An 11667-nucleotide genomic window follows, 5' to 3' on the forward strand; every position below is an offset into this window, starting at 1 on the left:
GAATAACATTTTAAAGTGGATAATTCACTTATGCCATGTGGCTCTACACACATCCGCATCAACCACACCATCCGCACTATATCCACGCCGAAATCCACGTCAACTTCCACACTCATACTTACACTTATATTCGCACATACAACTGCAATCACATGACAAACGCATAGGTATGTGATCCAGTTCACATACATATATGCATAAATACGTTCATACCTTCATACCCGCTTGAATACATACACATACATAGATACATACATGAATGCATAAACTAAACACACACACACACACACACACACACACACACACACACACACACACACACACACACACACACACACACACACACACACACACACACACACACGTAGGGGTACGAGCATAATATTGTCTAGAATAATTATTTTCAGAGGGTTTCGTTCAATATCATACTATATGAAGCCTTTGTGTCCGTACTGTTTTGGAAGCCAGGGAGTACGGTTGTGACGTCACCATAATAGAGTCATCATTAGTTATTATATTCTTTCAATGTTCACGCCCACTTTATACAGTCAGACTTAAAGGATCGACAACTTTGAAATAATGCCATTTGAAAAAAAAAGAAGAAGAAAAAATATATATATATGTATATATGTATGTGTATGTGTATATATATATATATATATATATGTATATATGTATGTATATATATATATATATATATATATATGTATGTATATATATATATATATATATGTATATATATATATATATATATATTTATGTATATATATATATATATATGTATATATGTATGTATATATATATATATATATATGTATATATGTATACATATTACATGGTAAGATTTTATGTTTGGACATTTGCAATATGTTAAGACGATAGTTACGCTGATGTGGGGGACAAGAATACCACCATCAAGTTCCCACGTGTTGTAAAAAGCCACTAAATGACCCACAAAGAATCAGAACAAAAGTATACTTTGGTTCGGTTACCCCATTATGAGGTGGAAATTAGAGCCTTTACATATACAGAGGGAGAAGATAACGGCTTCAACGCCATCTGTGGACAGATAAGGGTACTACAACGTTGTCGACGAACTTATGCATCCGGCTGTACGTGTTTGTTCAAATGAACACCAGGGGGGGATTTTATTCAGGTAAAGCTGTTCTAGTACTCTGTTCTGGTCTAGTCTGAACTACATCACATTTCTTATGCTCTGTGACGTCATCGTGTCATGATATAATGACGTCATCGATACATAGTGGCGTCATCGTGATACTGTGACGTCATCGTGACATCGCGACGTCACTGTGATATAGTGACGTCATCGTGATGTAATGACGTCGTCGTAATATCATGACGTCACTGTGATATCGTGCCGTCACCGTGATATATCGACGTTATCTTTACATTATGACATCATATTTTCTAGGCCTCTGATTTCATACCACGTGACATGACGTATTTGACGTCTTCCATCCCTTCGCTAAGTGACGCACTTTTTCGGTTTTATTCTGGCTAATGCCGGCAGACGATTCCAATCAGCTGAGAGGTCGGGATCGGGTCAAGACTTTTTTTGGCCCAAATTCGACCTGATCCTCACGCTGAATGAAACCGGTTGGGATTAAACCAGAAGACCATATATAAAGAAGTACATCACCGGGGGCGAGAGAGGGAGGGTCAATGTTATTAGGAACGAGAATTATCACCATCATTAACATCATCACCTTCAACATCATCATAATGATTATTATCATCATCATCATCATCATCATCACCATAATGATATTATCACCATCATCACCTTCAACATCATCATCACAATCACCCTCCTCACAATTATCATTATCATCATCATCATCATCACATCATCATCATCATCATCATCATCATCACCATCACCCTCCTCACAATCATTATCACCACCATCATCATCACTGCAGTCATCGCTACACACTCATTACCATCATGACGACGATTACCAGCGTATTTGAATACCATCGGAGAGATTACCGCCTCTCATTATCACGGAACGCAATTTGTTATAACTGTTACATGATGTGAGTTAACAAAATCTTAATTAGAAGACACAAAAAACGGGTTAATTAGGTGATTATATATGCATGACATTAGTTATAAATACTAACACGTGCAAAAAAGACAAAAAGGACAGGACATTAAATAAAGGAAAAAGACAAAAAAGAAAAACAAATACGAAAAAAGAGAAAAAAAGAAAGAGAAAAAAAAAAGAAATACAATCAAGAGATGGCAGGGCAAAAAGGAAGAAGGAAAAAGTAACAATTAAGAGATGACGGATAAAACGAAGGAAAAAAAAAGAAGAAAAAAAAGAAAAAGAAACGAAATTAAAGAGATAAAAAAAAAAAAAAAAAATCTCAAAGAAAAATGAAAATCGCAACCAAGAATTGACGGGGGAGAGACATCGTGGCCAAGTGTCTGAACAGAAGAAGACCTGGTGACCTATGACGTAACGAAAATATAACACAAAAATCTTTCTGAATCTCGATATACAAAGTCGAAATTGGGGCTTTGGGGTGACGTCACAGTGACCTGATCGTCGACATGACATCATATCAACTCCGAATACATTTTTGAAAAAAAAAATATATATATATGATTAGATTTTGTTTAACTAGATTCTGAATTGCCTATTTTAGTTACCGGTGCCAAAACGGGCAAACAAATACTTGACACCTGAAGAGAAGGGGCAAAAAAGTGTACTATCATCGTTCAGTAGACGTTTACATTTTTATGATGGGCCCTTTTTACTTATAACAGATTAAAAATGAAAAACCAAAACAGATACACAGAAATAAATAGATAAATTGATAGTTATAGACAGACAGAGAAAGAGAGAGAGAAAGAGAGAGAGAGAGAGAGAGAGAGAGAGAGAGAGAGAGAGAGAGAGAGAGAGAGAGAGAGAGAGAGAGAGAGAGAGAGAGAGAGAGAGAGAGAGAGAGAGAGAGAGAGAGAGAGAGAGAGAGAGAGAGAGAGAGAGAGAGAGAGAGAGAGATGGAGAGAGAAAGCGAGAGAGAGAAAAAATGAGAGAGAGATACATCCAGTCTGGCGCTGGGTCAGAGAGGACGAAAAAAAAAAAAAATTGGGGGGCAGGGGAGTAAGGGGGAGAGGGTAGGATGGCTTGTCAGCCGTTTTGCTGAGGGTGAATCTGTTTTGTTTGTATGTAATGAAACGTCATAGGCAGTGGTCCTTTTCCATTACGGAACTTCAAAGCTACACGGCAGATCCGCCCAGAGGAAGACTATAAGACGGAGGAGGAGGAGGAGGAGGAGGAGGAGGAGGAGGAGGAGGAGGAGGAGGAGAAGGAGGAGGAGGAGGAGGAGGAGGAGGAGGAGGAGGAGGAGGAGGAGGAGGAGGAGTAGAAGAAGAAGGAGGAGGAGGAGGAGGAGGAGGAGGAGGAGGAGGAGGAGGAGGAGTAGAAGAAGAAGGAGGAGGAGGAGGAGGAGGAGGAGGGGGTGAAAGAAGAGGAAGAGGAGGAAGAGGAATAAAGGGAGGAAGGGGTGGGAAGGGGAAAGGGAATGGGAGAGTGAGGAAGGGAGGGACATGGAAGAGAAGGAAGAGGAAGGGGAGAAGAGGGAAAGAAGATAGTTGGGTGAGATGGGGGGGCGGAATAGGAGAAAATTGAGAGAAAGGGAAAAGGGGGAGGAGGAAGGGTGGAAAGGGGAAGGAAGGGGAATGTGAGGGGGAGTGGAAGGAGGAGGGACAGGGAAAGATGATAAGAATAAGAGAGGGATGGAGAGTGAGAGGGAAAGGGAAAAGATGGTGAGGGGAATGGGGGGGAAAGGGAAGTGGAACAGGAGGAGACGGGGAGAGGAAGGAGAAGAGAAGGAAGGAGAAGGGAGAAGGGGAAAGAGGGCAAAGAGAAAGTGCGAAGGAAAGGTGAGAAGAAGAGAAGAGGAGGAGGAAGAAGAGAAAAGTGGGAAGGGGAGAAAACGAACAAGGTGCAAGGGGAGGAGGAGAGGAGGATATAGGGAAGGAGAGAGTGGAAGGGGAAAGGAGGGGTAAGGGAGGAAAAAGGGAGGGGAAGAGAAGGGGGAGGGAGAAGGAGAATGTGAGGAAAGGGGAGGGGGTAGAGGAAGAGAGAAAAAAGAATGGGAGAAGGAGAAGGGACGGAGAGGTAAGAAAAAGGAGAAGGTAAAGGGGAGGTAAAGGGGAGATGAAGGGGATGAAGGGGATATAGGAAAGATGGGAGGAGGGGAGGGAGTTGGGGTGGAGGGTGGGGAGAATGGGGAGGGGAGAAGGGAAGGGAGAGGGAAAGAGTGGGGATGAGTAGGGGCAAGAAAATGGGGAAGAGGAAGAGGACGGGGAAGAGGAGGGGGAAGGGGATGAGGAAGGAGATGAGGATGGGGATGGGGAAGAGGAAGGGGACGGGAAAGGGAAAGGAGAAGGGGATAGGGAAGGGGAGGTTGAAGGTGATAATGGGGAGGTGGAGGGGGATGGGGAAGAGGAGGGGAAGGGGGGGGCAGGAAGGTGAAAAGGGTGAGGACTGGAAAGGAAAGAGAGGGGAGAAAGGGAGAGAAGGGGAGAAAGGGAGAAAAGGGGAGAAAGGGGGAAATGGGGAGGAGAGGGGGAGGGGAGAGGCAGAAGAAAAAGGGGGAATAGGAGGGGAAACGGTAGAGGAAAGGGGAAAAGAGGGAGAGACGAGCAGGGTGGGGAAGGTGAGGGGTGGGAGGAGAGGAATGAAGGTAAAGGGGAGGAAAGGGAGGAGAGAGAAGGGAAGGAATAGGGGAAGGGAAGGAGGAAAGCGGGAGTATGGTGGAAGAGGAGGAAAGAGAGAAGGGAGGAGGGAGGGAAAATGAGGAAAAAGGGGAGAGGACAAGGGGGAGAAGGGGAAGGTGAAGGGAAAGAAAGAGGGTAAGGGAAGAGCTGATGTGAAAGAGAGAGAGGGAGAAGGGTAAAGGGAGTAGAGAAGGGAAGTAAGGAGGGAAGAAGGGGTGGGGGAAGGGAAGAGGAAAAGGAGAATGGAACGAGTGGAAAGGAAAGGTAAGATGGGAGGAGAGAGGGAGGGAAGGCAGGAGGAGAGTAACAGGATGGAGATATGGAGTAGGCGAGGGGAATCACAAGAAGAGGAAGGGGAAGAGGAGGAGGAAGAAGAAGAGGAGAAAGAGGAGGAGGAGGAGGAGCAGGAGGAAGAGCAGGAGGAAGAGGAAGTGGAGGTGATTGAAGGTAGAGAAAACAAGGAGGGAATTATATGACAGAAAGTAATGTTGGAAGAAGAAAGGAAGGTCTGAGCGGACTCTTACGTTTCTATATATACATGTATATATATATATATATATATATATATATATATATATATATATATAATGGATATATATATATATATATATATATATATATATATATATATATAAAAATATATATATATATATATATATACTCATATATATATATATATATATATGTGTGTGTGTGTGTGTGTGTGTGTATACAAGTATATATATGTGTGTTTGTACATATATATGTATGTATATAGTTTTAGTTTTAGGTTATATAGTTTTGTTCCGGTTCCAACCCCCCTACCCGTCCCTCCACTTCAGTTAGATAATCAGTTAATTGATGGATTAATTAATTCGTTATTTAAGTCTCGTTGTTAACCAGAATAGAGACTGTAATTAGTGAAAGCGGGGTTTTTCGCAGGAATGTGAGTGTTCTGGTACTCAAAATGTGTTCTGTGGTGTTTATTGTGTGAATAGATGCTGTTCGTCAATAATTATCACATAACCCTCACACTACAAGCTACGATTCTCTCACTTGGTTTGGCAGACCTTCTGGTTCTTCTGCTCGATTAAATTGCCGGTGTCCATTTTTTCTTGAAAAAAAAAATAAAAAAAAAAGGGTGTCTAAGAACGCTGCATCTCCCATGGAGACACCAAGACATCCTACAGCAATTTTTTTTTTTTTTTTGCGTTCCGTCCATATACATGTTCAGCACTTTCAGGTTCATGCAGATGTGGAATAACTAGGCACAAGCTTCGTGTACTACGGGGCTACCCGGTTCCTGGTCACGCTGGTTGAACGGCTGCTCACGATACACCAATCAGCTTCTAGAACCGACATGACGTAATACAAAAAACGGACCAATGGGAGGAGACTACGAGAGAAGCCGCTCGGCGTTACTGGGAGTGGAAAAAAAATCTTTCAAAAGAAGGCAGATTAACATTCTACGTTCTATTACATTTAACATGTTAATATTATGCTTTGTTTTTTTTTTTAATAGTCTAGCTCTCTCTCTCTACAGCGCTGAAGCTAAACGGCAACGGATCCTTTGGTTGTGTCGGTGAATGGCGGATTGTAGCACGACAAGAAAATTCTTTTTCTAGTTTGGTGGTTCGCCACTAAAACTTAGTGGAGGACCACTAGCAGCCTTGCTCCTTTATCTAGGAAAAAATGATAAATAATTACGGGACTCAAACGTCTTCTTTCTCGCAATGATTGCTGTTGGTTTGGTTGTTGTTGTTGTTCATATTCGGGATGCTTTGTGCATTTACAGGAGACAACTGAACGAAAGCTGCTGGGAATCTGGACCTATTGTTGCGCCGATTGGGCTTGTTACTAGCACAGATATGATTATGTCCAACAGTACATTAATCACAAGACCCACCCTTGATTAAGTACTAATTAATGCATGTTAGGTACCATAACAATAGTGCCACGAGAGTGTCACAGGAATGCCTCAGGCAAGAGTAACAGTGGATTCATTGCAACGGTGCCTAATATTGACCTCCGTATTGGGGTTGGACGGCCTCTTTTGGGAAACCTCCGCTGAAGGGGTTGGAGGTCGGAGCGGCGGCCGAGAACGGGTTGGAAGGGGCGTCGGGGGCTTGGTCACTGGCCGAAAACGGATTGTGTGGGTTGGTCGTGGAGTAGCCATCACCTGCAGCCACCTGGGAAGGATCCTGTGGGTTGGGAAAGAGGTTTAAGGACCTAGAATCATCTAATCAATATATATATATATATATATATATATATGTATACATATATATATATATATATATATATATATATATGTATATATATATATATATATATGTATTTTTGCAGAAACCACCGGGAAATTGAAAAAACAGATACCTTTGAAAATGTCTAAATAGACGAAAACGTTCGGTATCTGTTTTTTCAATTTCCCGGTGGTTTCTGCAAAAATATTTTATCACGTGTGTTTTGTGATTTCTTTGCATATATATATATATATATATATATATATATGTATATATATATATGTATATATATATATATACATATACATATGTATGCAGAGTCCACTAGGAAGAGAAAAAACACACGGAGTTCGAGCGCTTTCGTGATATATTCACATTATCAAGGAGTACAGAAAAGGAGAATATATCACGAAAGCGCTCGGACTCCGAGTGTTTTTCCTCTTCCTAGTGGACTCTACATATTTGTGATTCACGTGGGACTTGTGAAATTTGTGCATATATATATATATATATATATATATATATATATATATATATACATATCAAAAATACTATCACACTCATATGAAGTGGAAATTGAGAAAACACTGATAGGGCTAGCCCTGTCAATTGCGGCAGGTCGCTGGGTTTTTGTAGGCTGATGTTAAGTCGCCTCCCTGCCTGGCTAGGGTTGTCTGTAAGCAACACAGGAAGCCTACAACGTGTCCCAGGAATTGAACTCACGACCTCCTGCTCATGAATTCAACACGGTATCCACTGGGCTACCGCTCGGTTTTTAAGAAATACATAATCGGTCAAATACGTTTAACTCAATGCGATCAGTTAAAGGAGATTAGATTTAGTTTAATCTACTAACCGAACGGCCCTTGGGAGTTCCTCTGACATGAATTACTACATGACATCGTGAGATGAGAAGCGTGGATGACACGTTATTGCTGTTGTCATGGTCCACATTACCGAGCAACGCGTTTTAGATTGTTTTCAATTCTCAAACGTTTTTAGTGATGGATTGTTCTGAAGTTTTAATGAGTTTAAAACCATCTTTTGATTAGTTTTCACGACACTCTCCTCGGTTGGTAATGTACTGTACAGATCACTCTGACCAGATACGCGAGAGGACGGTAGAGGGTGACTGATTTCCTTCTTATGTGCTTGTAGATCTCTGATTTGGCCACCCCCATTGCAAAGGGAAAAAGACCTTCAGTACATATTATATGTGGATATATATATATATATATATATATATATATTTATATATATATATTGATAAGTATTTTTGACAAATGATTTGGATGATGGAGAACATAAACACAGGGGAAGGCTCGGAACCCTAAACACTCTAACGTTTCGTTCGCGTAGAACTTCTTCAGAGAGTATACGGAAAACTGTAATTGAAGTTTATGTACCAAACTTAATTATCTTTTCGGATACTTGGGAAAGGTCGTTTTTCTGGCGTGTTCTAGAATTAAAATACTAGTTTGTTTAGCTAAATTGATAAACCCTCCTCGATGGTTCAATGAATTCTTAGTTGAAATATATGCTGATTCTACAATTCTTCTAGTGAATTTATCAAAACCTTTATGTAGCACTTCAGCTCCTCTCCAGCTTGGTAAATGATCGAATCTTTCCGCATGAACTACTAAAGAATTATATGTCCTATGTACTTTTATGTCGTTCATAAATTCTTTTATCTAATCCCCTTGATGACTCGCCATGGTATGCCATTGAGCAACTATTGCACGGGATTTTGTATACAACACTGTTTTCGGAATTGGTTCTCTTTTCGGAAGTCTTTATCAAATCACCTATCCTCTTATTAGTTATTTTAGCTATGTTTATACCTGTTTTTGTTAGATATTTGTCTATTATTGGTGACGTTTCTGAGCCAGGTACTGATACAAAATTGGTAGTATTTTTATCATTTCTCTCTTTCTTTCCACGATTATAAATATTTATTGGTTTTCTTTTTATTCTCCTCAACATTCCCTCTGGGTATCTAAGTTTGTCAAAGGTTTTCATAATATAATCAAATTCGTCTTCTAGGTATTCTTTGCTACAGATTCGTAGTGCCCTGAGAAAAAAGCCTATTACTATACCACTCTTTGTCCTATCATCATATGCGGAAAAGTAATGTACTAAATCCTCTTTGTTTGTTTCCTTTCTGTATACTGAGAAAGTCAGTTTTTCCTACTCGTCGTATTAATGTATCGAGGAAGGGCAATTGTCCATCTTGTTCCTCTTCTACGGTGAAATGAATGTCGCTGTTGACCGCGTTAAACATTCTCACTTTATTATTTACATTGGTGTTTTCGGGGATGATAGCGAGGACGTCGTCTACATATCTAAACCAGTGTGATCCCCTACCATTAATTCTGATAAAATTTTCTTTTTCCAATAACTCCATATATAGAGAGGCCATTACTGCACTTAAAGGACTACCCATAGCGAGACCTCTGTGTTGTTCATACTCGTCACCATTAAAAGTAAACGCACCGAAATTTACGCATAAATCTATCAATTCTATATAATCTTGTTTTCTTACGGGTAGGTCAGTATCGTTCATATCTTTTATTACTCTCTTTACTGCCTCTAACGCACCGTCAGTGGAAACATTTGTAAATAACGCCTTAACATCATAGCTTACTAACTTTTCCCCGTGAAATCTAAATCCTTTAGTCCATCATCCAAATTATATATATATATATATATATATATATATATATATATATATATATGTATTTATATATATATATATATATATATATATATTATATACACACATATATATGTGTGTATGTAAATATGTAAACACATACAGTGACCAGCTCGTTTAATTGCTCAGCAGGAGCTCCTCTCACCTGACCAAACTGCTGCTGTTGCTGTTGTTGCTGTTCATATCCTGGCGCCGCAGTTGCGGTGTAGTCGTACTCTCCTTCGCCGGCTCCCATGGTCCCGTAGGAGAGCATCTTGCCGTTGACGACACCTCCATCGCCGACACCCACCGCCGGGGTTGTCTCCTGAAGGAGAGTGTGTCGCGTCATTAAAAAAAAAAAATATATATATATATATATATATATATATATATATATATAATAATAATAATAATAATAATAATAATAATAATAATAATAATAATAATAATAATAATAATAATAATAATAATAATAATAATAATAATAATAATAATAATAATAATAATAATAATAATAATAATAATGATAGTAAATGATAATAATAATAATACACTTGGAGTGCCACATGCTCCTTTCATTTGTGGGTGCCATCTTGCATATCTCAACGCTCTCTCCCCAACCATCCCCTTTGTTAGAAATATAGCGAAATGATTGTTATCCCAAGTTCTGAATTAAAATATGTGAAAACTGAAGTAATGACGTCATAGTTTTAGATTAGAATTTTTAATAAATGCGTGTGTGACATTTTTGGATTAAAATGATGAAAAATGAGGTCATGACATCGCAGTTATAGACTAAAATAGATGGAAAAACGAACTGCGTGACATCATAGTTTTGGCCTGGAATGTATGAGTGTATGTGACATCATAATGGCATGACATCATACTTTTGGACTAGAATGTATGAGAAAGAGCGTGTGACGTCACAGAGAGAGTATTCTCAAGTTGACCCTCGTAGAGGTCACACTGGTCTTTTGATGAGGCACAGTGCCGAGGTCTAAACAAGAACAGGTCGCTTAAAAAAATAAATAAAATAGAATAAAGTAAAACGTCAATATGACGGGAGGTTCTGAGACGAGTGAATACACGGGACAGTTGACCTTCACATTTCCGAAGTGAACTGGCCTGTTCTTGTTCAGACTTACAAAATCTAGATATACCAATGATGTCCATGTGCAGGGAGAGGCGGGGCTTATGAATGACGTCATAGTCGCCTAATCTGTGAGGATAAGTGACGTCATGTCGACGCTCAGGACATTTTTAGAAAGAATGTAGACCAAATTTGTACAATTATGATGAAAATTTTTGTAAACCAAAAAAAATTATATCATCTTTTGGTGAAATTATTAAATATAAAAGAAAAACAGCAACTATAGAAACTATAATAAACTTAAATCTGATAATATACAGATCACCTATCTGGCAACATTAGCTAGGAGGCTCTTTCCGCCAAATTAAGATGAACAGGTCAGAAGGCTCGTCCTTCACATCCCTTACCTTGAATTGCTGATCATCCTCTTCTTCCCGCGGTGGTTCTGCCCAAGGTTGGAGTTCTCCGGACGCGAAGATCGCATAGAAGACCACCCCGACGAAGTGGATGGAGGAGGCCACTACGTAGACCGTCTGCCACTCCCGCGCGGACTACAGGAGCGTGAGATGGAAAGGCGTGAGTGTTATGTTAACGTGAGAACACGGCTGGTTAGGAGAGGATTAGATCGAGACGTGAGATGAGAACACGGCTGGATGGAAGATGAGGTGAGACGGAAGGGTAGATGAGGGGATCGAGACGTGAGAAAGGTAACGGGGATGGAAGAGGGGAAAGAAAGGGGCAAGGGAAAAGGGGAAAAGGATATGGAAAGGGGAAAGTGCAAAGGAAGAAGCAAGAGAAAGGGGAGAAAGGATACTGAAAGGGAAAGTGCAAAAGGAGAAATGAAAGAGAAAAAGGGGAAAAGGGGAAGGAGAAGGGAAAATGGAAAGGTGAAAGAGGAAAAGGGGGGA

The 11667-nt window shown here is 40.1% G+C and overlaps 1 protein-coding gene across 1 annotated transcript in view; it reads right to left on the reverse strand.

The window, feature by feature from the left end:
- Nucleotides 1–5917: 5917 nt before the first annotated feature.
- Nucleotides 5918–11667, reverse strand: part of VGlut (Vesicular glutamate transporter) — a 118030-nt gene continuing 112280 nt past the window's right edge. Inside the window, exons 9-11 of the mRNA XM_076174398.1 lie at nt 11167–11310; nt 9836–9994; nt 5918–6935 (exon numbers count right to left, since the gene is read on the reverse strand). Of these exons, the coding sequence (XP_076030513.1) occupies nt 6750–6935; nt 9836–9994; nt 11167–11310 (489 nt within the window). The 3' untranslated portion in view covers nt 5918–6749. The remainder of the gene's footprint in view (nt 6936–9835; nt 9995–11166; nt 11311–11667) is intronic.

The sequence above is a fragment of the Oratosquilla oratoria genome, chromosome 35, assembly GCF_046742065.1.
Source record: "Oratosquilla oratoria isolate Oo_2021 chromosome 35, ASM4674206v1, whole genome shotgun sequence".
NCBI lineage: Eukaryota > Metazoa > Arthropoda > Malacostraca > Stomatopoda > Squillidae > Oratosquilla > Oratosquilla oratoria.